Here is a 26,378-nt window from a genome sequence, read left to right on the forward strand (position 1 = left end):
TTATTGAGATTTGTTTTGTGACCTAACATGTTATCTATCCTAGAGAATATTTCATGCTCATTTGAAAAGAATGTGTATTCTACTGTTTTTGCGTGGTATATTCTGTATATATTCATGAAGTCCATCTGGCTGAATGTGTGGTTCAAAGCCAGTTTTCTTATTTTCTGTCTGGGTGGTCTATACATTGATATAAATGAGGTGTTAAAGTCCCCTATGGTTATTGCATTACTGCCAATTTCTCCCTTTAAGTCTGTTAATATTTGCTTTTGGATTGAACCCTTTTAATCATTATATAATGACTTTATCATTTTTTAAAAATTATTATTTTTAAAATTAATTAATTTATTTTTAGCATAACAGTATTCACTATTTTTTCACCACATCCAGTGCTCCATGCAATCCGTGCCCTCTATAATACACACCACCTGATACACCAACCTCCCACCCCCCCGCCACTTCAAACCCCTCAGAATGTTTTTCAGAGTCCATAGTCTCTCATGATTCACCTCCCCTTCCAATTTCCCCCAACTCCCTTCTCCTCTCTAACTCCCTATGTCCTCCATGCTATTTGTTATGCTCCACAAATAAGTGAAACCATATGATAATTGACTCTCTCTGCTTGACTTATTTCACTCAGCATAATCTCTTCGAGTCCTGTCCATGTTGCTACAAAAGTTGGGTATTCATCATTTCTGATGGAGGCATAATACTCCATAGTGTATATGGACCACATTTTCCTTATCCATTCGTCCGTTGAAGGGCATCTTGGCTCTTTCCATAGTTTGGCGACCGTGGCCATTGCTGCTATAAACATTGGGGTACAGATGGCCCTTCTTTTCACGACATCTGTATCTTTGGGGTAAATACCCAGGAGTGCAATTGCAGGGTCATAGGGTAGCTCTAGAAATTATTTTTAATTTCTTGAGGAATCTCCACAATGTTCTCCAAAGAGGCTGCACCAACTTGCATTCCCACCAACAGTGTAAGAGGGTTCCCCTTTCTCCACATCCCCTCAACACATGTTGTTTCCTATCTTGTTAACCTTGGTCATGTTCATCATCACTAGCCCTCAGGGAGATTCAAATTAAAACCACATTGAGATATCACCTTACACCAGTTAGAATGGCCTTTATCTTTTATTACAGTCATTGTTTTAATATCTATTTTGTCTGATGTAAGTATTGCCTCTAAACCTTTTCTTTTTCCACCTCCATTTCCATGGATTATCTTTCTCTATCCTTCACTTTCAGTCTATAAGTGTCTTCTGTCATGAATTTTTCTCTTATAGGCAAGATGGGTCTTGTTTATTTATTTTTTTAAAATCCATTTTTTTGGGCACCTGGGTGGCTCAGTGGGTTAAGCCTCTGCCTTTGGCTCAGGTCATGATCTCAGGGTCCTGGGATCGAGCCTCGCACTGGGTTCTCTGCTTGGCAGGGAGCCTGCTTCTTCCTCTCTCTCTCTCCCTGCGCCTCTCTGCCTACTTGTGATCTCTCTCTGTCAAATAAATAAATAAAATCTTTTTTAAAAAAATTTTGTTGCTACAAAAGTTGGGTCATTTTGTCAGCCTATGTTTTTTGCTTAGAGCATTTAGTCCATTTATAAAGTAAATATTATAAAGTAATGTAAAGTAAATAAAATTAAAATATATTTAAAGTAATTATTAAAGTATATTTAAAGCAATTAAAAATAAATTATTAAATTTATATTTAAAAGTAATTATTAAAGTAATGATAAAGTAATTATCAATATATACTTATTGCCATTTTGTTAATTTTGTTTGTTTTTATAGTTCTTCTCTGTTCCTTTCTTCTTCTGTTCTCTTCCTTTGTGGTTTGATTACTTTCCTTAGTGTTATGCTTGGATTTCTTTCTCTTTATTTTTTTGTGTATCTGCTATGGAATTTTTGATTTGTGGTTACTATGGGATTCATATTTAACACCCTACGTATGTTAAGCTGATAATCCCTTAAGTTCAAACACATTCTAAAACACTAAATTTTTATTCCCCATCCATATTTTATGTATATGAAATCATATTTTACTTCTTGTGTATTCTTTGACTAATTTTTATAGATATGATTGACTTTTACTATTTTTGTGTTTAACCATCATATTGGCTTCATACATAGTTGATTACTATTTTTATCAGTGAATTTTTTCCTTTCATAATTTTCTCATTTCTAATTATGGTCTTTTCTTTCCATGTAAAGAATTCCCTTTAACATTTCTTATTAAGGCTGGTTTAGTGGTGATAAATTCCTTTGTCTGGGAAATGATCTCCCCTTCAATTCTGAATCATAACCTTGCTGGGTTGTAGGCTTTTTCCTTTTAGCCGTTTCAGTGTATCGTGCCCCTATCTTTTGCCCTGAAAAGTTTCTGCTGAAAAGTCAGCTGATAGTCTTATGGGGTTTCCTTTATATGAATTCACTTTTCTCTTGTGGCTTTTAATATTCTCTCTTAAGATTTTGCTATTTAAACAAAAAAATTTTTTTTTTGATTTATTTTTTATTTTTTATTTATAAAAAAAAAAAAATTTTTTTTTTTTAAATTTATTTGACAGACAGAGATCACAAGTAGGCAGAGAGGCAGGGAGAGAGAGAGGGAGGAAAGCAGGCTCACTGCTGAGCAGAGAGCCAGATGTGGGGCTCGATCCCAGGACCCCGGGATCATGACCCGAGCCGAAAGCAGAGGCTTTAACCCACTGAGCCAGCCAGGTGTCCCAAGTTTTTGCTATTTTAATTATGTGTTTTTGTGTGGACCTCCTAGGGTTTATTTTGTTTGGGGCACTCTGATTCCTGGACCTGGATATCTGTTTCCACCCCCAGATTAAGGAAGTTTTCAGCTATTATTTCTTCAAATAAGTTTTCTGTCCCCTTCTCTCTTTTCTTCTTCTGAGGTCACTATAATGTGAATGTTATTGTGCTTAATGATATCACCGAGTTCCCTTAACCTATTCTTATTTGTTATTATTATTCTTTCTTTTTGCTGTTAAGGTTGGTTATCGTCCATTTTCCTGTCTTCCAAATTATTGGTCCATTCTTCTGCATCCTCTAATCTGCTGCTGATTCCCTCTAGTGTATTTTTCCTTTCAATTAGTGTACTCTTTAATTCTAACTGCTTATTTTTTATAGTTTCTATCTTTCTGTTGAAGTTCTCATTGAGTTCATCCACTTTTTTTTCAAATCCAGTGAGTACCTTTATGATCATTACTTTGAATTCTTTATCGGGCTTGTAAAAGGGATAATTAACCAAATAAGTTGGTTGCAAAGAATATGAAATAAAATTAAATGCCTTTATTTTCCCTTCTTTAAATATTAAACTTAAGTCCACAAATATACTTAGGCCAAAATGCAAGAAAATTTCATTGATTAGGAATTTTATCATTGTTTTAATATGTGTACTACACAGTATTTAAGAAAAATCAAAAGATGTCAGTATTAAAAAGAAAGTCTATCTTTGCACAGGGCACTGTCAATTTCTTAGCTGCCAGAAATGCCTCCACAAAATGCTAAGGTGTCACGGTACAGGGTGACTTTTCTCTATCATGAACAAATGCAACATGTTTCCAGTATACACTAGCATAACATAAAGTAAACTTGACTAGTCGCTCAAGACAAAGAAGCACTAAGCACCTAACATGTTTGCTACATGTTTGCTAAATGATGGACTTATGATGCAAATATAAGCTATAGCCCACAGTATTGGCTTTTGCAATGTTTATACCCTCATCATATTCCAAAAGGGTTAAGGCAACTAAAAAACATGAATAAAAATGATAAAGATAAACACACTGAGAAGAAAAGTTCCAACTTTTCTTCTTAGTAGGTGAACAAGATGGAGCTAGTAAGCATGTACTTGATAACTTCATCTGCACTGTAAGGTAAGATTTAAAAATGAACATATTATCTTTCTGTTGAAGGACCATGTTATTTGCTGCATTTTTCTTTTCTAAAAGTAGTCAGAATAAACAGAAAATGGGATTTTTCCTAATCAGGGGTCTGGGAACTAGGAATCCATGTTTTAGCTCAAGAAAACATTTTAGGGGCGCCTGGGTGGCTTAGTGGGTTAAAGCCTCTGCCTTTGGCTCAAGTCATGATTCCAGGGTTGGGATCAAGCCCCGCATCAGGCTCTCTGCTCAGTGGGGAGCCTGCTTCTCCCTCTCTCTTTCTGCCTGCCTCTGCCTACTTGTGATCTCTGTCAAATAAATAAATAAAATCTTTAAAAAAAAAAAAAGAAAAAAAGAAAACATTTTAGTTCCACAAATCATTGTTTAGGAGAAACAACAGTAGAATGGAAAGCAGTGCAGACTCTAGTCTGAAGGTCAGTAAAATCTGGGGGGAGACAGAGAATAAGTGTGTTTATAGATTTATTTAAGCACGGGGAATAGTAGTAAAAGTGTACCTGCAAGTTGTATTATGGAACCAAATAAACAAAAAAATAGAAATCTATATTTAATACACACAACCATAAACCACAAGAGGAAGTATAAACCACTTTATCGCAGATTCCCAGAAAGTCCACTTACCTATTGCTTGAGCTAAGGCTATTACAACCTCCTGGCAAGTTGTAACTTCGGTGACCCCACAAACAATCCTCTGAACTCCATCCACCCATACTTTAAGTTCCATGGTGTAGCAGCCAGTCACCTAAGGGCCCTGAGACTGGTCATCAAGGTGTCAGGTCATGTCGCTGGCTATGGAAATATGGGGAAGGCAGAGTCTTGTGTAGTCAGCTAAAAAGAAGAAAAAACATTTTAAATAAAACGAGTCTTTAAATTTATTTTATTAAGTATTATGTGAAATAAATTCTAATATCTCATAATCTTACTACCATTAATGACCATGTACATACTTACTTTATAGAACTGTATTTGGTAGCATGAATACAACTATAGTCACCTATTCATGATAGTGACTCATATTATTATAATTTTCATAATTATAATTTTCATCATAAAGTAACTCTAAGAAATCAAAAAGTAACTCTAAGAAATCTTACTTACTTGACTAAGCCCTACTGTTCAACATATAAGCTATTCCTTTCTTTAAAAAAAAAAAAAAACTCATTAGGATCATTTGTAAGGTTAAAAAACAGTTTTTGTCATTTTTTGAAAAATAAACCAGTTGAACCAGTTTCCATAGCCTTGCAAGCATTTGTAAATGTATCTTCACAACTCCATTGCATTCCTTTGTTTCATGTGTCCCTTGCCTCCCTCCCTTCCCGGAAGGACTGAGAGTGTGGTCTTCAACACTCAAACTCCAACACCAACCATAGCATAAGGCACAGGTGTGCAGAAAGCAGATGATGGAAATTAATTTCTTTATTGGCTGACAACTTCCCCATGAATGAACTGCTTGTCCTTTTCTCATTTATTTAACTGGGGTTTGACAGTATTCTTAAATTACAAGAGTTATTCTAATAATATAAACCTCAACTTTTTGTTACACTTGCTGTTTCCCCATTGTTTGATTTTTTTCTTTAAAGCTGCATTATATATATGTCTTTCACATTCTCACACAATCAAACCAAATGCCTTGATTTCTTGTATTGATTAGAATGTTATTATTAACTGGTTAAAAATCAATTGTACACAATTCTTTTTCCTGTAGGTTTTTAAAATCTCAGCTCTTCCTGTGTTAAAACTAATCAATCAATGATTTGTTTGTCTACTGTCTTATGATTCTATTTTCTTATTGGTTTTGAAAAGAATGCTAAAGTTTATGAGATGTAATAAACATTGATTTAATTAAAATGATTTAAATTTATTTAAAGGTTGATGATGGAACTGGTGTTTCAGGATCGATGACTTATTGAAAAGCTTATTTTAAAAACACTAAAAACATGTCTAGTAAAAGAGTATAATATAGTCCTTGTGCATTTTCTTAAAAGACCTAAGATAGTTCTAGGCCACCCGTCACCTGGGTATATAAGTCAGAACACACATGAGAGAAGGAGAATAAACCTATTGTTCTCTCTAGAGAAGGTACAAAAATACTTTTTTCATGCTGAAAACAAGGGAAAGGATGGACCATTTCCCAGTGTGTTGATTTGGCTCCTTCTGCCTCCACACTGAAGTGCCAAGGTGGTTTCATAAACCCCCTGTATGCCCAGAAGAAGAACCACTTGCCTCTGACACGCTAATTTCCACAACTGTGTTCCTCAGTTATGAAATCCCACAAGAGGCTAAAGTTTCTGGGGTGTGAGGGCGGCGGGGGGGGGGGGTGCTCCAACTTTATTTGTAAGAAATCTTGCAAATAAAGTTAAACAAGTTTTCTTTTTACAGTTATAGTACTCTGAGCATTTAATAGACTGGTGCACACTTGAAATTCCAAATGAGAGGTTTATATATGCTACTGTCCCCAATCCATTTAAAGACCATTTAAGGAAAGGAAACAGAATCTGACTCCTCAGATTCCTGCTGGAAATGCTCCTCTCTTAAAATAAGAGATTTTTCCTTCTCCACCAGGTGCTCTATTTACTAAAAATAGAATATGTATTATTCTTTTTGGAATAAAATTAAGATTAAAAAATGGTCACACATTAATATATTGTATTAAATTAATATATTAAAATTAAATTATTTTATTAAATAAAAAACTCAGCTGAGTTTAAAAAAACTAAGCTGAATTAAAATCTATTTAATACCTAGTCCATTGTTTTTCATTAAAAATCTTAAACTTGGGAAACCTAGCAAGAAAGATCTCATTAAAGGCCTCCTCCCCCAAAAGAAACCTATCATTTAAAAGAAACTTATGAGGTCCATTTTTAAGTTCTATAAAGATTTTAGTACACCACCTCTTATTTTCTTATCTTGAATTATCATTGTTTTACCTCAAACTTTTAACCATTAAGTAAATACAAATGAACACAGAGCACATGCATATCTGTTAAATATTACAGAGTATAATAACGTTGTGGGAAAACATTGAGCATAAATAATATTGCTTAGTTGATATAAACTTGCAAGGTGTTTATCCTCTTGATCAGAGACTTCCTACCACGGCTCATCACAGAGAAGACCAGCATCTGCATTTTTCTTCTAACACCATTAATACTATCTTTCAAACTGAAATCCTTAAGGAAAGTAAAAAAGATGCCTTAATAGATCAGATCAATGAACCACATGGTCCAAAATTTTATTTCTAGCAGAGCCCCTGTTTTCCAAATATGGCTTCTGTCAAGTTTGGGGCTGTACTAACAATCATCCCCCTAGCTTCCCTCAAAATCATGGTGTTATTCGTGAAAGTCATTTGAAGAATGTCTTCTCGGTGGAAGCCCCTACTACTCCCTTCTGTGCTGTGGTCCAGAGCCCAACTCCCACGATTTGCTCCCAGCCCCAGAACTAGACTAGAGGGAAAACGGAAGTCCTACACTGTAGGTGCGTATGGTGGACTGCTCATCATTGGGACTAAGGACTCAAGAAGCTAAGGGGCTTTGACATCTCAGTTGGAATTTGGAATAAATTTTTCCATGGAAACAATAATGTAGGTAGAAGTAAGGTTCTATTGCAAGGGTATTATTATAGTTGTTATTGTTTTTACCATAAGGTTTCTATATTCAAATCATTATTATTTTAACTATTATAATGAAAAATTAGGTTTATTCAGTAACATGTTACTGGGAACAAGTGTTCTTTAGTTAAAAACTATTTATTACCTTGAAAGCATATTGGAATTAAGCATCTACATTTGTGGAGACACATTCCCCCAAGAACAGTGCTTTAATGAAACAATTTTAGTCAATCCTCATTATTCATGGGTTCCTTATTTGTGAATTCACACACTCACTAAAATTTACTTGTAACTCCAAAATCAATATTTATGGCACTTTCAGAGTCATTCAAAGACATGTATACAGCTGTGAAAAATCTGAGTGGTCTGACCTACACATTCCCAGCTGAGGTCATAAAGAAGCATATTCTGCCTTGTTTCAGCTCTCATACTGTTGACAAGTTACCTCTTCCCAGTGTATTTCGTGCCATGTTTTGGCATTCTTGTAGTTTTTGTTGGTGATTTCACTGTTGAAAATGGCTCCCAAGCATAGTGCTGACATAAGTATAAGAAGGCTGTGATGTGACTTATGGAGAAAAGTATGTGTTGTTAGGTATGAGTTATAGAGCTACTGGCTGTGAGTTTAATGTTAATGAATCAACGATGTGTGTCAAATAAGGTATTTTTTGACAGAAAAACACAGAAAACAAAGTGATGTATTGATCAGCCGATGAAACTGTTGTGACCAAGGGCTCTCACAAAAAACAAGAATTGACTGAAAGCTTTAAAATGATCTAACTTCCTTGTGATGCTACCATCAGGCTACTGCTAAGCAAACTGCATTACCCCCTGGACCCTAGACACAAACATACAGGTGGTTTAGTGCCAGTTTTAACATTTCTTTCATGTCCAGTTTTGCTCAATATCTATGGTTACTGCATATTAAAGCATTCTTTATAGAAAGAGCCTACAGATAAAATGTGTTATAATAAAATCTTCACAATCAAACTAGCTATTTTAAATAAAACATTGATGCTAGCCACTAGTTCTTCTGGCACCGTACAGAGATTATGCACAATGAACACTGTATATTATGAAGAGTACTTACTAGAACTAATAATCAGATACCCAAATTCCCTTTTGTACAGAAAGCTAATTAAAAAATAAAATCTAGGGGTGCCCAGGTGGCTCAGTCGGTTGGGTGACAGACTCTTGGTTTTGCTCAGGTCATGATCTCAGGGGGTCATGGGATAGAGCCCTGTGCTGGGCTCGGTGCTCAGCGGGAAGTCTGCTTCTTTTTTCCCTTCACTCCTCCCCCTACCTGCATATATGCACTCTCTTTCTCCAATAAATTAATCTTTAAAGAAAAAAAAACTAGAGGGAGTTTAGATTACCTCATTCTAAAACTAATTTTATGTGAGAAATGAAGTTATAGAGAACAACTGTTATGAAGTAAAAAAGTATTAACTTTTTAATAATCAAATGGTGACTGAGGTAAGGAAAAAAATGGTACCTCTTGCCTGTGGGAGATGGAAAAGTAACCAAACATAAAAACAAATAACAACAACAGGAAAAAAACAACCTGGAGAACATGACAGGATGAAGCACAATGAGAGAGAAGGAGAGGGAGGGTGAAAACACATAAGAAAGGAAAAACGTGGGTAAGAAAACAGATTTCGTCTAGACAAATAACAGTTTCTGGAAAACTGCCTCAGATGCCAGTCATGGGTTGCTTGCTCCTCAACTGCAGTATTCAGCTGATGCATGTTTACGCCACTCTGGTTCTGTATTTTGGAAACCCAGTTAAATGTTCGGTTGCTTGTAGCAAACCCATTATTTTGCTATAATACAGTCCTGTAAACTCTGTCACAGAAAGTAGGTTTTCATAAAAGGCACACAATGTTCAAAAGTGGACACTAAGGCAGAGGACTTCAGCGATATCAATCAAAGCCTCCCAAAATGAGATATTAAGAACAACAGTCCTAGTGCTGTGAAGTGTGTAAACCTGGCGATTCACAGACTTGTACCCCTGGGGATAAAAATACATGTTTATAAAAAATAAAAAATTAAAAAAAAAAAAAAAAAGAACAACAGTCCTGTGACATGCACCAAGGAAATAAGGCTCCCCAGTCTAACAATTCTGGGAAACATTTTTCAAAACACATTGGCTCTGGGAGACCATGTGCAGCAGATACCTCACAGCAGAGAAACTGGTTAAACTCTGTTAAACTAGGACTCAGTGACATAGCACAGAGGATGAGATAGTGGCAAAGAGCCACAATGCGTACAACTACAGGATACAAATGACCAACTTCTGAAGACATGCTATATATAAAACAAGATTTTAGCTAGCCCTTCACACAGAGACACTGTGTGAAGCTCACTTGTGGGAACAGTAGAGTACAAATGAGAACATTTAATAGCTTTTCTCTTTTTCTTATATGAAGTCTTAATTGCCACAATTAAGCTATGCCTTCTAAAGATGGGTTTTGTATTTTTCTTATTAGTCATAGAATTTTTTGATAGTATGTTTTTAAAAGTTCACAATGCTAAGCAATATTTGCATATTAATTATTAAATCCAGTAAACCCATGCTCTTTCCTTTACTATTCATCATCCTCAGGTCACAGCATTTAAACATATGCAGTGAAACATTTCCCAAATTTAACATGTTCAAGTGACAATTCTGCAATCATGGCAATGAAAGGCATGAATACTTACTCTCTGCTAAGCATGGAGTATTGTATCTCACTTACTCCTCATGATACAATTCAGTGGGTTAGGTATCATTAGCCTTATTTTAAAGAGAAAAGTGACTCTCAGTTTAAATAACTCTCGCAAGGTCAGAAACCTAGGAATTTAGGGGCATATATTCTAAATTGGGATGAGTAAAGAAATTAAAGCATGAATAAGGCACACTTCTCTAAAAGGAGTCAATGTACCCAAATAAATGTTTTTAAAATGCCCTAAGTTACACTAAGAAATCTCACCTACCATCACTTGAAAATTTACTTTTATTAATAACCAATGATCAGACAACATGTATAAATTTTCCATTCTAGGAGAAAGAAAAGAGTAAACCAACTAAATCATGTTGAGAAACTACAGTTTTAATTCAGAGAACCTATAATAAATAACTGCACATGTCAGCAAAATGAGTGTCTCATGATCAGGTTCATTTTCAGTACTAACAAACTATTCCTCCAGTTTTTGAAAATTACATCCAGATTTATTTTTACAGAGTCTAAAATAAATATGTCTGCATATTTATGATAATTTTTAACTCTTGACTTAAATACAAACCAAAGCTTCTAAGAGATTTCTGGCATTTTCTTTAAGTTTATACCGTTAAAAACTACTTTTTGGAAAGAGCCATTTTTTCAAGGTAACACTGATTGGTGGAAACAGAATGTACCAAGGTTCAAATCCTGAGTCTATTACTTACTGTATGACTTAAGACACAGAACTTTTCAAGAGGCATTTGTGAGAAATGAAATATCTTTTAAAAATGTATTTAGTGCAGGGCTTAATATGAATTCAACAAAAGTTAATTCTGTGAATGGAAATAAAAATTGTAACTTTCAAAAATTAGAAACTTCTTTATCATATGAAAAATCAACACAAAAGCAAAATTTCAGGAACACTATTTTAATAAGAGCATCTTAAAATAAAGTCATTTTAGTTTATTACAGCATGTACCTTAAGAGCAGCCAACATTCTAGAAGTTTTTAAATCAAGACTAGAAATGATAATTGGGATTAGCATCCATATTAAGAAATTTCAAATGCATCTGGTATAAATATGACACAAATCAAGCTAAAGTTACTGGTATAAAAATACTGATTCTGCTATTAAGACCTAGCTTTCTATCCTTAAAAAAGTAAAACTTTACAATGAATATAGGTAGTAATTTTAGTTTTTTATTTAGCACCAAATTTGGTGCTATAAGAGCCATTGCCCTCAGCGGAGTTTCTTATTCTAAGCCCCCCTCCAGATAGCTTATTGACAATAATATTTTTCTAAATCATAAGGTTAAACCCGTAACTATGACTTTGAAATGGAAACTTCTCCCATACACAGAGGTGTTAACCAATTGCTCATAAATGAGTATCAAGAATCTTTTGGGAGTACAGTACTTCACCAGACTGATTTCTGAACTAATAATTTAGGTAAAATTTGATCTGTTAATTAAAGCTCCCAGTAGGAACATAGCATTTCTATGTAAGTATAATTTTAAGAGGAAGCAAAATCTGTACAACTGCCCAATCAGAGAAAGACAATTATCATATGATCTCTCTGATATGAAGAGTTTGAGAGGCAGGCAGACAAACCATAACAGACTCTTAATCTCAGGAAACAAACTGAGGGTTGCTGGGGGGTGGGGTGGGAAGGGAGAGGGTGGTGGGTTATGGACACTGAGGAGGGTGTGTGATATGGTGAGTGCTATGAACTGTGTAAGACTGATGATTCACAGACCTGTACCTGTGAAGCAAATAATACATAATATGTTAATAATAAAAAGCCAACCAACAACACACCAAAATATACTTGGCTCTACCTGGCAAAAGTTGTAGCAAGGAAGTTGTGGATTCCTCGTACTGGAGAAACTGGAGGGACAGGCACAAGATGGTATTTTCGCTCTAGGTAAAGGTCAATCATTTCATAGAATTCACCAAAACCAAATGGATAAGATATCTTGCCTTTCAGAGCTAGCAACTCATTGGCTATCAACTTGTATAATCATTTTACTTAACATAGAAGACTGAGGCCTGGTCAAATTGCATCATTTGATCAAGATCACATGGATACAAGTTAGCCAATATCTGGAATAATACCAGATAATTCTGAAAACAGATATTAAATATATTTACAAATATTGAAATAAATTAAGTGTCCAATATAGAAGTTGTTGAAGGACTTGTTCCTATAAAGAATTCTAGCTAAAATAGACCATAAAATGGGGGTTACCACTGATATAAGAGGAGTATGAAAAAACCATGTGTTGCTGTTCTTGCTAATTTTGTTACATGTTTATGGAAGACAGAACAGTGGGGGACCTTACAAACTTAGTTTTATTGGCACAAAATCTCTTAAGAAATATAAAAATAATATACCAGTGGGTTCCATTTCTTGCTGTAGTATTATAAAAAAGGAAAATAAAAAGCCATCTGCTTTGCACTTATATCTTCTGTTAGGGTCCCAGTCTACTTTGTGGCCAGTTAGAGGCAGTTGGAGGCATGTGTATGGTGCCAAGATCTGGGAGAGCTTAACTCCTATTAGAGCTCTAAGGCCTGGCATGAGGGATCCCATTCTCAAAGTCTCCCCCCCCCCCATTCTCAAAGTCTTAATGCAAAAAAACCCTGAACTCTGGCCTTAAGCAAATTTGTGCCTTTCACTATAGTGCTATTTCAAGGTTCTCATCCATAATCATTAGAAAACTGGCAGGGAGCAATGTTATAATGTACTTTAAAATATTACTGAACACTTGGTTACATTTTAAATGATAGACATAAGTGCAAACACATATGTGATATTTCTCCTTGAGCAGATGCACTTTGGTATTTTCATTGTAAACCAACCCTTCAAACAAAAACACACTTTGTTATTTGTGAAACAGTAAGAATAAATAGCTAATATAGAATGAGCTCTTACTTTGCAACAGATGAAAAGTTAACTATTATATTTAATCCATTCAATACCCATTTATATCTCTATGTGACATGAATTATTTTGACACAAATGAGGAAATGGGGGTATAGAGAAATTAGTAACTCGCCCAGAATCACTCAGCCAGCAAGTGGTAGATCTAAATCTGATAATACTCATAATTACTGAAAAGTTACTTATATTTATGAAATAGAGTTATTAGTAAAGTTTGCCAGGACTCTGTAATCACCAGTCCTGGCTCAGGACAGAAAGTAATCAAGTAGATGTGACCACAGGACACAGAAATTCTAGTACTACTAAGCTGAATGATATATTCAGTCTAATTATTGCCACAGAGCTGAGAAGAAGGAGCTGGTGTTCAATAATCACATCAAACTTAGGAAGGAATACATGACTCCTCAGATTCCTGCTGGAAATGCTCCTCCTGCCTCTCCCTTGTCTAGGTGGAGCAGGAATAGAGCTGGGGTCTAAATCCAAATGTTATCAGACCCCCAAAACACAAGTTCTTTATTAAAACAAAGGATCTACAGGGCAAAATCATTTTCTTCTTCACATCTGAATAGATGTGGGCATTTCATGAGTGAATGTTATCCTTCGGAGTGACAGCAAATTATGTTGTGACCTTATGATCATCATTCAGGTATAATGAACCTATTTTCTGAATTTAGTATTTATGACCTCCTGTGATGAAACCCACTGTTTTACTTAATATGGGATAAAAATAAATTTATTTTTTATTCATGAAATCAAGATCACTACAGACTTATTCATATTTTTATAAATACTGAGCCCATCAAGTATGACAAAGAAACTCATTTTTATATTTGCAATGAAATAAGTGTAAACTTTTCAACAAAACAACATTTTAACTTATGGTTATAATGGTAACTTTAAATAGCCAAACTTTCTATGTCAAAACACATTTTTTTGAAGGTATAGGAAATTAGTATTTCTAAGCTAAATTAGTATATAAACACTTGAAAGCCAAAATAAAAGAATTTGGGGAAGAAATGTTACTGAAATTAATACATGCAGTTAAAAAAAAGAAAATTTGAGTGCCTGACTCCTGGGTCAAAGTAGTTGCCAGACTATTAAACTTGTACTAACTTCAATGTGAAGATTTAAATAACACAGTATATAAAGTGGAACGGTTCAAATATTTCCCCAAATTTCATTACTATACTTACTCAGCTGGTAAAGTACTAAATGCTTTCAGGGCATGGGAGCCAGAAATTATATTTGGCAAAACTAAACATGTATGATCCCTAAGTATCTTTGTTAAAGTAGAATTACTTCAATTCAAAGAAGATTTAAAAAGTATGAACAACTGTGAAAAGGCATTTTCCTATAATCCTTAAGAGTTAAGAAGAACTTTACTAATTCTATTTATTTCCTTAAGAAAAATCTAATTTAATTAAATAATTAAATTCTTAGATAATCTGCAAAAATAGGAACATCTTTTGGTGATATTTTCAAGTGACAGATATTTTCCACTGCAGAAAAATTTTATTTTATTTTTTTAAAGATTTTATTTATTTATTTGACAGAGAGATCACAAGTAGGCAGAGAGGCAGGCAGAGAGAGAGGGAAGCAGACTCCCTGCTGGGCAGAGAGCCCGATGTGGGGCTCGATCCCAGGACCCTGAGATCATGACCTGAGCCGAAGGCAGAGGCTTTAACCCACTGAGCCACCCAGGCGCCCCAACTGCAGCAAAACTTTAATAGAGAGGTTAATTATTCAGTGTAATGTAACATATAATGCTATTGTTCCAAATTGCCACACTTTATTCCTCATAATATCTTCAGATGCCATTCTCTTTAAAGGATACAATGTGCTTCTCTGTATTTAGGTGGGGGGCGAGTTTTGGACTTCAAATAATCTAGGAAGTGTTGTACTGTTTTGCGGTCATTCAGCATTATTGGAAAAGACAGCTGCTAAGTTTGAGATGTGTGCTGTGACACTTCGGGGCAAAAGGCATGGTACTTATTGTAAATATTAACAGTGATGCTGACTGAAGTGGTATTCTACTTACAATATTCTATTTAAAGTACTGGGCTTAGGCCGAGTCCCTGCCCTTTACTGAAACCAGCAGAGCCAGGGGAAGATGGCTGTGACCTGTCAGTCAGGAGACCGACTGAGTGAGGAAAGCTCTAACCTAGAGCACATGAATGTGTATAACCTAGAGAGATGAAAATATAAATGGCCCAACTGTAAGGCATAGCAACTCAAGCAACTAACTTAAAAATCCTAATATACTTGCCAAATTAAATTGTTTGCTTCAGGGGGAAAAAAGAAACCCTTAGTTTTTGTTATGTTTAAATACATTTACTTACATTTCATTAGTATGTCTGACTTCCACAATGTGTTTACATCTCATCAAGCTTTACATTTTCAGAGTAAAAAGCAAAGCTCAACTACTGCTAATCTAGCAGTTATCTTGGCAAAGCTGCCTGTAGAACTATCTGCTTGTAGAACTATCATTGAATGAAATGGGTAAAAAAAAATAGGCCAAGGATTATTCCAGTGGTCCCCCAAACCTAGCCCTGCCTCAATGAGTTGAAAAGTGGGAGCAAAGCAGCAGCAAGACAATAAATGTGTCACTGTTTAGATAGAACGGGGCTTTCTAGGGAATGGGAATCAAACAGTGTACACACTTTGCAGTTAAGAAAACTGGATTTTTCGAGAAACATTTAATTGAAATTGAACATTTCTGAAATTTTAAGTCTGATAAATTTTCACAAAGCAAACACATCTGTCTAATCACTTCTTAAGACCAGAAAGAACCCCTCTCTTCGTCCTGACCCCTTCCTAAAAGGCAGCCATTACTCTGCCCTCCATCATCAGACTAGTTTCACCTGCTCTGCATTTTGTATGAACAGACGACATCACATGAAGTGGTGGCTGCTTTCTTCACATACTGTATGTTTGCTGAGCTTCGCCCATGCTGCTGTGCATAGCTCATTCTTGCTCACTGCAGTAGAGATTTCCATTGCATAAAGAAACCACAATTTGGGTCACCTGGGTGGCTCAGTGTGGTTAAGCCTCTGCCTTCAGCTTAGGTCATGGACTCAGGGTCCTGGGATCGAGTCTCGCATCCGGCTCCCTGCTCAGCAGGGAGCCTGCTTTCCCCCCTCTCTGCCTACTTGTGATCTCTCTCTCTGTCAGATAAATAAACAAAATATTAAAAAAAAAAACCAAAACATAATTTATTCATTTGTCTAGGGTTGACAGACATGGGGGCTGTTCTCAGTTTTGTACACTCGTAGCTTGCAGCGGAACCACTGCACTCTGTGACTACCTGCCAGTGATTCTTCTGCCTTCCTATCTTACCTCTTCCCTTGCATATCCATTTTGTACATTATTGCTGAGAAATCTTTCTTTCTTTCTTTCTTTTTAAGATTTTTATTTATTTATTTGACAGAGAAATAGAGCACAAGCAGAGAGAACAGCAGGGGGAGAGGGAGAAGCAGGCTCCCCACGGAACAAGGAGCCTGATCCGGGGCTCAATCCTGGAACCCTGGGATCATGACCAGAGCCAAATGAAGGCAGATGCTTAAGCCACTGAGCCACCCAGGCACCCCAGAAATCTTTTTAAATACACATTTGATTTCCCACTCCTGCTCAGAATCTTCCAAAGGCTCTCTACTGTCTTCAAATAAAAAAACATCTGACAAGTCTATAATATTTAAGGTCCTCAAGAGTCACTGATACTCCTTCTTGATCCTCCTGCAACTCTCCCAGCTGCCCTCCCATTATGCTAGGACGTTGTGGTTCACTGAATATCTCATTCTCTCAAGCATCTTTGCACTGTATATGCTATTCCTCCTCCTTAGACAATACTTCTCTGACTTTAGACTCCCTCTAAGCATCTTTCCCCAATCTCTCGGCTCCTCTTCTGATCTGAAGGTGGCCATGCTCTGTGCCTCCAAAAGCATTCTGTTTTTGTTTCATCACAAGACCTCTCACAGAGCTTATCTGCTTACTCTTCTGATTCCTGTTCTACCTCTTGAACCCTTCAGCACCGTGGCTGATACCTGGTGGGTGCACCATATGTGTTTGCTGAATAACACAGGTGCTAACTGAACAGGACAGAAACTGACAGTTTACATTTACCGGTGGAAAAAGAGCACAGTACTAATGAGAAAATGTCAGTGTGAATCCAAAGGTGACAAAATCGACATTGAGGTATTTTAAGCCCAGTAAAGCCCTGATTGAAACTCTTAGAATAAATGACACATCTTACCATTAACGATACTACTGTGAATATTATACTGCACTGTGAAAGTCTGTGCTTTTTTTTTTTGTTGTTTTTGAGATTTATTTATTTGATCACAGAGAGAGCGAGCATAAGGAGCAGGAGGAGCAGCAGGCAGAGGGAGAAGCAGACTCCCCATGGAGCAGGGAGCCCCATGTGGAACTCCATCCCAGGGCCCTGAGATCATGACCTGAGTCAAAGGCAGATGCTTGACTGACTGAGCCCCCAGGCGTCCCTGCACTGTAGAATTCTTAAATATTGTATATCCCAAGGTAATGTCTACAAAAGGAATACTATTGTTTTAATCTACAATTTGTAGCTTCCATGTAATCTTAAAAAAATTTAGCTGAAATAACTTTTATAGATATTCATTTTTAAATGCTCAGTTCAAGTAATCATACTTATTAAAGAGTAGATAGTAAAATAACTGCGAAAATAATGGTTAATGTTTAGAAATGGAAAAAAAATCAGTGCAGTATAAAATTCTGCTGATACTGCTCTTTAACACCATATCACTTTAAGCAAAGCTCTTCCCTCCCTAAAAACAAATTAATCAAAATAGGCCAAATGTCACCAGTTAAAAAAAAAAAGACATGCTCCACCCTACACACTCAGAGAGTTTTAATAAAAAGAATGTACGGAATTTAATGAAATCATAACAAAGGAATTGATAGAATAAACAGCACAGACTTCTCAAGCCATTTTCAGATTCTCGTTTATAAATTACCTATCTAAATAACTTATCTAAGATTATGAAGACAAACAGACCCACAGAGAGACCTGTGGCTAATATTCTTTTCCATTTCAAAGCTTGGGAATACACAGAGTGAACACAAATATGCCCTTTTCCAAACTCTTCCTTCAAATATGTTGTTTTCTCTGTAAACAAGTTCTGAAATTGCTATGTTTAGCTCACTTAGATGGGGAAAAGATAAACTGACCTTTTTGATTTGTAAGTATATTATTTCAGAAAAAAATTAAATAAACATGTACCTCATTTTATTTTTAAAACTAAATCCTAAGAGTTCCAAAACATTTACAATAACTAGCAATTTGTATTCTCAATGATTCTGTCATAAACAAGAAGTTATTAAGTCTTAGATATTTTGGAATTTGTAAGAACAGTATTTCTGTAGAGCTATTGAACAAAATTAGAAATCTGCACCTAGAGCTGAGAAGACAGATCCAACACATCACAGGATCAGAGAGGTGACTTAAAGCTATAAAACTCATTCAAGTATACACTGTGTCCTTAAATAGTATCTCCTTAGCAAAAAAAAAAAAAAAATTTTTTTTTTTTTTTAAGATTTTATTTAAGATACAGAGAGAGAAGAGAGAGAGAGAGAGTGAGTCTGGTTGTAGGGAAGGGGCAGAGGGAGAGGGAGAAGCACACTCCCTATTGAGCAGGGAGCCCACACAGGGCTCAATCCAGGACCCTGAGATCATGACCAGGGAAGAAGGCAGACACTTAACTGACTGAGGCATCCAAGCACCCCTCCTTAGCATTATTGTACAAATTTGTATCAGGCTGTCCTGTGCTCCCATTGTAAGACTGATCAAGACATGCAATTTAGTATTTTAATATATGTATATGTGTATGTGTATTTATACACACGTGTGTGTGTGTGTGTGTGCGTGCCCAAAGACACAGACACATAATGCTTCTCTCTCTCTCCTTCCTTTAACTATAATTTAAACTAGAAATCAAAGTTCCTTTCCTTTATAATTGCTAATCTGTGAATAAAGTGCATGCTCTTTTATATTAGTAATACCTTCAAGTTATATAACTATGCAATGTCAAAGCCAGGAGATCAATGCATTTCTGATTGTCTAAATTTCCACAAATCCGTACAGATATTTATCTAACTAAGCTTCCAAAGAAGTAAAAAAGTATAGACCTCCGAGGAACAAACTAAACAATGAAAGACTCTAAAAGCTGTATATATCAAAACTAATGTAAGGAATCTCAAAAAACTCACGGCTTATGTTTTAATGTGATGGACAGCAACATATTTAGGGGAAAAGATAGATTTTAAATAAATTATTAAATTTTAGACTGTGGAAAAAATCACAGAGAATAAAACCTGTATATAAAAATATTAATATATTAAATTCATCTTCATTCTATATAAATGTAGTCAGTGCTCAGAAAACAATAGACAGTCTCAGTCCAAATAAAGAGTCAGCAGCTACCTTACTAATAAAATGGGAATCAAGGATTCAAGGCCTAACAAATTTACTCTTTAAAAGCCAGTAGATTTCATATCCAAAAGCTGAAAAGGTTGGGGGAGGAGGGTGGAAGGGAGGGAAGAGGGGCATACAGGAGGTTTCAGCGCAGCAGCAGGAGATAAAAGTTTTTACAGTCCAGAGGTATCGATCTATAATCCGTTCACTGAAACACTAGTAGAAGCATAACTTTAACTTTTCGGAAGTTTTTCCACTGCTCGAAATTTACCTAGAAGTGACAGAATGACCAAGAGAATGAAGTTGTTAATTTTTAAAATTCAAATCCGGGCAACCAATTATTTGTACTTAGCTACTGAAGCAGAAATCCAATGTTAAGGAAATAAATGATATCCTAATTTCCTTTTTTAAAAATCAAGAACACTAATATAATTAAAGTTATGAGTCAATAACAACTACAAAAGCCAAAAATCAAAACAAAATCAAAACAAAAAATCAACTGTTCAAATGAATCTAATACTCAAATTTGTGGAGATCCTATGCAATTCAAGAAAATGAAACAATGATTTTATTTTAAATACATAATGTATCGATGAGGGTTGGATAATTTATAAAGTTAGCTAAGCAGTTATCACTATCATTTTGTGATAGTGATATCCCACTCCCACTTCCAAAAACAAAAAACAAAACAAAACACCAAACAGTTGAGGCTATCAGGTTCAAGAGGGTTCAAAAGTTAAGGTAAAAGAGTTAGGTAAAGACTAATCTTTAGTCCTCTAACATCCAGCCTCAATAGGAGTCTAGACTGAAATTGAAATTAAGACTACCCACTCAGACCCCTATCAGCCTCCCAGATTTATCACAAGGGATCTATAAGGAGCAGATAAACCAAGAGGACACCTTCTACAGGCCTAACAAAAACCAAGGAATGGAGTTCGCCTTATCTACTTCAGAAAACTAATTCTTCTGGGGATTCTTTTGCAGATGCAGTGAAAGTCACCTTAAGAATTCACCTTCTAAGCCTGCCCCTGAGCAGTATGTTAAATTTCAAGAGAGGAGGCATTTTATAGAAACTCACAGCTTTGGGTCAGTTCCCTGCCCAATCATGAGGAACACCCATGATATTCCTTCCAGTTGTGATTCTAAGCTTTCACATTGTGAGTGCCATTAGAGTAGTTAAAAAAAAAAAAAAAAAAAAAAAAAAAGAGATAACTCAAAAACAAACGAAGAATATAAACATTTTCTAGGAAAATAAGAAAAAGTCCTATGATTATGTAGGAAGAATAAACATCTGTGACTGTTCCACAAAGCTCTAAGTAGAAAGAACTGACACAGACCTGAGTGACAGGAAGGATTTGTCTTTGAAAACAAAGGAGTAATTTATCAGGCCAATAAATTCATTGTGAAAACACTAAAGTCAAATTAAATAAAACCAACAAGAGACAAAGCAATGTTCTAGTTTTGTGCATTGGGAGCTGAGGCTTCACTAAGCACTAATTATATCTGGTTGGAAATGAGGCAAATTAAATATGTTCCCTTTTTAAATGGTGGGGTTTTTTTAAAACAAGAATTTTTTTTTTAATTAATTTTTTATTTTTTATAAACATATATTTTTATCCCCAGGGGTACAGGTCTGTGAATCACCAGGTTTACACACTTCACAGCACTCACCAAAGCACATACCCTCCCCAATGTCCATAATCCCACCCCCTTTTCTCACACCCCCTCCCCCCAGCAACCCTCAGTTTGCTTTGTGAGATTAAGAGTCACTTATGGTTTGTCTCCCTCCCAATCCCATCTTGTTTCATTTATTCTTCTCCTACCCACTTAAGCCCCCATGTTGCATCACCACTTCCTCATATCAGGGAGATCATATGATAGTTGTCTTTCTCAGCTTGACTTATTTCGCTAAGCATGATTAAAACAAGAATTTTAAAGAATAAAGCATTTTGAATTATTTTCCCAATTTAATCTTGGGAGTTAAAGAGTAGGCTATATAAGAAAAAACAATTTTTTAAAAAAGATTTTATTTATTTATTTGACAGACAGAGATCACAAGTAGGCAGAGAGAGAGGGGGAAGCAGGCTCCCTGCTGAGCAGAGAGCCCGGTGCAGGGTGGACCCTGGGACTATGACCTGAGCCGAAGGCAGAGGCTTTAATCCACTGAGCCACCCAGGTGTCCCAAGAAAATTTTTTCTAATGTACTCTGGGTAACAATGATGAAGGTGTACATGGAAGATATACTTAAAAGCTAAAATTTAATTCTCTATTTTTGGGCTTTCTAACATGCCTCAGAAGCTGGGATTCTAAGCACAAAGTATAAAACGAGTAAGTATATAGGATCTGGGGTGCCCAAAAATGATTGAGAAGGTAAAATGCTTTCAGGAAACTACCAAAACCACATATTTCAGCTTATTTGTCTTTGTGGGCTTTACTGATATATATTTATTTATTTATTTATTTTAACTTCCAGTCAGTTCTATTTCCAAAGCAGCTGACAATGTACTCCTTTGAGACTTTCATCTTGAAACAAACCTTCACTCTAAGAAAAAGGTATAAAACAGCAGAGAAAACATCATGAAGAGAACAAACTATCACGGTGGCACTAGTTCACCCAAAGCATACATTCCCTGTACAACCTGTGTGCCAAATCCAGAGGTTTACAGACAATTCACAACTTGATAAAATTGAAGGCGGAGGCATGTACAAGGTAGAACTAAGACAATACACTAAAAAGGAGATGAGATCTTAAACATACACATGTCACTGGCACTCAAGCTCAATCCCAGAACTGAATTTAAATTGTATTTGCTTACCTGTCTCTCTTTTAAGAAAACAAAATCAAAAACAAAAACAAAACAAAACAAACAACAAAACAAAAGCCTTTAAATTGTTTCACACTCAGACTGTTGGGGCATTATTTTCCTTTAGACTCTGATTCTTGGGAAACAAACATGTTGTGGTGACCTTTAGGGATAGCTTTAGGGATAGCTCTTGATTTCAGAACACTGCCACTCCTCTGAAGCTCTTTCCCCTGTAACCCATTCATACGTGTGTGTGTGTGTGTATAAAAATGGTGCAGCCCCCCCATATAGAGAGGCCCATTGAAGTAGTCATGGCCGTCCATCAGCTATGAAAAGGCTGTCCATGCTATGAAATACATTTGCTTTTTATAGCAGTCACCTAAATTTACTGTGTTAATCTTATTTCAAGTGCCAATCTTAATAAACTAAAAGTGTTAAGCGTCTAAGAAAACTTTCAGTCCTAAAAGTCTAATAAAGACAAATAAGAAAATTACTAATAAAATACAATTTGGTCATAAAACTTTTAAAAACTGGATGAAAATTTTGACAAAAGACAGAATAAAATGGGATACCAGTAGTAAAAATGTTAATCTCTACCTTATTTCTAAAAATGCCGCCAAAAAGTACAAAACACAAAACCTATATAAAATAACATGAAATTTTAAATTTATTTGTAAAGAGTTTGCTTTTGTAAGAGCATACCAAAGAGGGTAAGAAATGGGCATTGGCAGTGATCCACTGAGGCGAGGAAGAGTATTTTACCACTGATATTGTTGAATTTGAGAGGATGAAATGGCTTCCTGTCTTTGTTTCCTTCCAATTTCTCTTTAAGGCCCAGTAAAAGGAGGTAATTTAACAAACTGTGAGGAGAATAGTGCTAGGCTATCTTGAATTCTCTTTCTCACAACTGGTCTGTTTGGTTTGCCGTACTTCAAAGCTATGTTTGTAACTCCCTGAAATATAGATGCTGTATCACCAGGCTCAACTGTTTCTCCCCTTTTTGTTTTAGTATAAATTTTCCATCTACTTTCTCATTACTTCTTTAGTAGCACTTGCACACATTTGAAAAGATATAGACGCATAGCCCTTGAAGGGATCTATAGATCATCTAGGTCAGGGATTCTTCATTCATTTTACAGTCTGAATACCAGAGGGACAGGACACACATCTTTTGTGAACACAGTGGTCAACTGGGATAGAGCAATGGTTGGGGTAGGGGGTGAGAGAAAATCCATCAACATCCCTGAGTCCACAGGGGTAGGGTGAAATACCGTCATGCCCTATCTAGGATTTTTATCATTCTTAACTACTTCTGAAATTAAAATTCTTTTTTTACAGTGGAAATGATCAAGCAAATAAGCTTCTTAGAAAAAAAACTCATTTTTTTTCTGGCAGGCTAAGTAACTCTTAGTCCTTGTCCTCCAGCATTTACTGTCCATATTTCAAGTTAGGGAACACTGTAAAACTTCCTGCTTCCTGCTTCTTACTAAAATGCCGGGCTGAAGAGGGAGAAAATCAAACAAGGGTGGGATAAGTTCCGAATTATTTATTATATCTTTTCCACATCATCTATTAAAATCTGTGGTACTAATTCTTCATTATTTTAAAGCTCATCTAACAACAAAAAGTACCATATTGCAGATTCACAAGTTGTAGTGTTCTTCCAATTGGTTTGCTGCAGATTGCTTTTACCTTTCTGGACATTTTCTTTTTATTGCAATACTTTGGTTTTAATTTCTATGTGCATTAGTTGCTATGAACCGTATCCCATTTTTGAGATTTATGAAGATTACTCCAGTATTTCCCTATAAACTTCAATGGAAATTTTCCCAATCGTCCAATACTATTATAAATTAACTCCTAGAGGAAAGGGTAATAAAGGTAAGGCTGTACCAAGGCACTGACCCTTCTTCTGTGGGCATTACTGTTTAGCTAGTTTTACTCCTGGGTAATTAAGTTGTATGGTCTAATGACAGATAGTCCCTATCCTCACAGCTGGCAAGAATAATTATAACTTGGACTAGAACTTACTCATACACTTAAAACTTGTTTTTGAAGAAATCCACAACCATCCACAACCTCGTTCCTCTAACCACAGGGGCTCAGACGCAGTCTAAACAGCAGCTATTGTGACAACCTCTTCATCTTAGCTTCTTCCCTCAGCTCAAATCCATCCCAAAGCAACTTAGTTCATTTCCCCAATCATTTATCCACTCACTAGTAGTATATATCTGGGCTTCTCCTGCTTAAATCCGTGAATGTTCCTAACGGACTTTAGGGTAAAATTCCTATCATTGCCCACCTCACTCCAGCCCCTCCTCAATTACACTTCCCCTTGTAAGGTAGCCACGTCTCTCTGCCCCCACGGGGTTCTGGTTCCTCACCGTGCCCCTCCTTCCTGCCCACTTGTGCTGGCCTGCACCCAGTTATCAACTGGCCTCTGCTTGGTCGTGGGAAAGGCCCACCAGCAGATGCCAAGAGGTTCTTCTATGCCAGACACATACACTAACTCAACCCACTGAGAAAATGTTATCATCATCCCCATGTTACAAATGAGGATGTAGATGCTTTGAAAGGTTAATTAACCAGATACAATACAGCTAGTACAACATGGAGCGGAGATTTGAACTCACTCTGACTCCAGTCCTTGCTCTTAATCTTTACCAGAGGGTGGGAAAACCCACAGGGGCCAGGCAGGTTTGCATATTAAATAAAAAGAAACAGTTTTTATATCCACAAAGAAATACACTTAAAAAAAAATACCTGGCCCTTTAAGCATATTTCTTTCCATGAAGATTATTTTCTTTAGTTTCATCTTATGTCTGTCATAAAAAAAAAAAAAATCAATGGATAGCCTTTCATGTTCTTAATTTCCCAAGAAACCTTGAATAATTATATTAATGTCGTTTCTACAGACAAATCATTTTACTCTTGAAAAATTTAATGTGCTTTAGGATGAAAGAGTGAGACAGTATCAAGCATGAAGGAGGAATGTAGTGGAAAATTTAAAAAGATATGGAAAAGTTCAGTATTTATGTCATTTTCTATTGTAAAAGCAAAAAAAAATGCTATGAACAATTTGGTATTTCTGTTCTGAAAGATTGTAAAGTTTTATTTAGAACAATATTTACATGAGAAGGTATCAAGAGATATCTTGATATCTTGATATTTTGATCAAAGGAGCTCCAACAAATTCTATAATGGCTTGAGAGCTGAGCCACACAATTTTGGTAAGAATTTGATCTCCAAAAGATCTAAGTCTTATCATAGAGAATCTGGGGTCAGGCTGAACTCTTCAGCAACATTTACTCTGTCCCTACTTTTTTTTTAAGTATATGTGCTGCTGAAAAGAGCACAACACTGTCCTTACTTTTTGCCTTAGAGGAAAAGTCACATTTCAAGGATGGCTGAAGTATCTGATACATGTATTTAGTTCCTAACCCATGTGTGCTTTAAAATAAATCATACATATAAATTGTTCTCTGTAGTACATCTGTGGGTAAGAAGCTCCTTTCACTGATTATGTAAGAGTTTAGGTAGTAAAAGATCCCAGATGTTTACTCTAACAGCTTTTGTAGACCCATGGGATTAAGGTTAGACACATAATCACTGGTTTTGGAACAGGGCCAAAGTGTGTACATATGCTGTTTAATTATGTTGGCACCCCAGGCATTTCAAACATCAACAGAATTTCTCAGTTGATATTCTCATTACTAACCTTATTTTAAATAACTATAGAAGGGTAAAGAAAACTAGGCATTTTACATGTTAATGAAATCTAATGCCTTTGACTTTTAATAGATTTGGAGGTTTTATGAATTAAAAATATCTTAGGTTATAAAGAACAGGTAAGTAAGGTACAAAAATAGCCGGAAAAAATTTTCTTCAAAATTCTTTGCTTCACACTAGGTAGCAATTTCCAAATCCTTTTTTGTTATTGTTCTCCCTTCTAAAAATTCATGTGTCCCAAGAGAACGTT

The 26,378-nt window shown here is 35.8% G+C and overlaps 1 protein-coding gene across 3 annotated transcripts in view; it reads right to left on the reverse strand.

Annotated features, from left to right (window-relative positions):
* The window catches only part of RASSF8 (Ras association domain family member 8), an 88,441-nt gene that overhangs the window by 22,860 nt on the left and 39,203 nt on the right, over positions 1 to 26,378 (reverse strand). The window contains exons 1-3 of one of the 3 annotated variants that reach the window (XM_032347637.1): positions 7,371 to 7,448; positions 6,998 to 7,073; positions 4,525 to 4,731 (exon numbers count right to left, since the gene is read on the reverse strand). In XM_032347637.1, the coding sequence (XP_032203528.1) occupies positions 4,525 to 4,627 (103 nt within the window). In that variant the 5' untranslated portion in view covers positions 4,628 to 4,731; positions 6,998 to 7,073; positions 7,371 to 7,448. Of the gene's footprint in view, positions 1 to 4,524; positions 4,732 to 6,997; positions 7,074 to 7,370; positions 7,465 to 26,378 lie in introns of those variants that run through there. The other 2 variants (XM_032347636.1, XM_032347635.1) reach the window with 2 other exon arrangements.

Source organism: Mustela erminea, chromosome 6 (assembly GCF_009829155.1).
Source record: "Mustela erminea isolate mMusErm1 chromosome 6, mMusErm1.Pri, whole genome shotgun sequence".
NCBI lineage: Eukaryota > Metazoa > Chordata > Mammalia > Carnivora > Mustelidae > Mustela > Mustela erminea.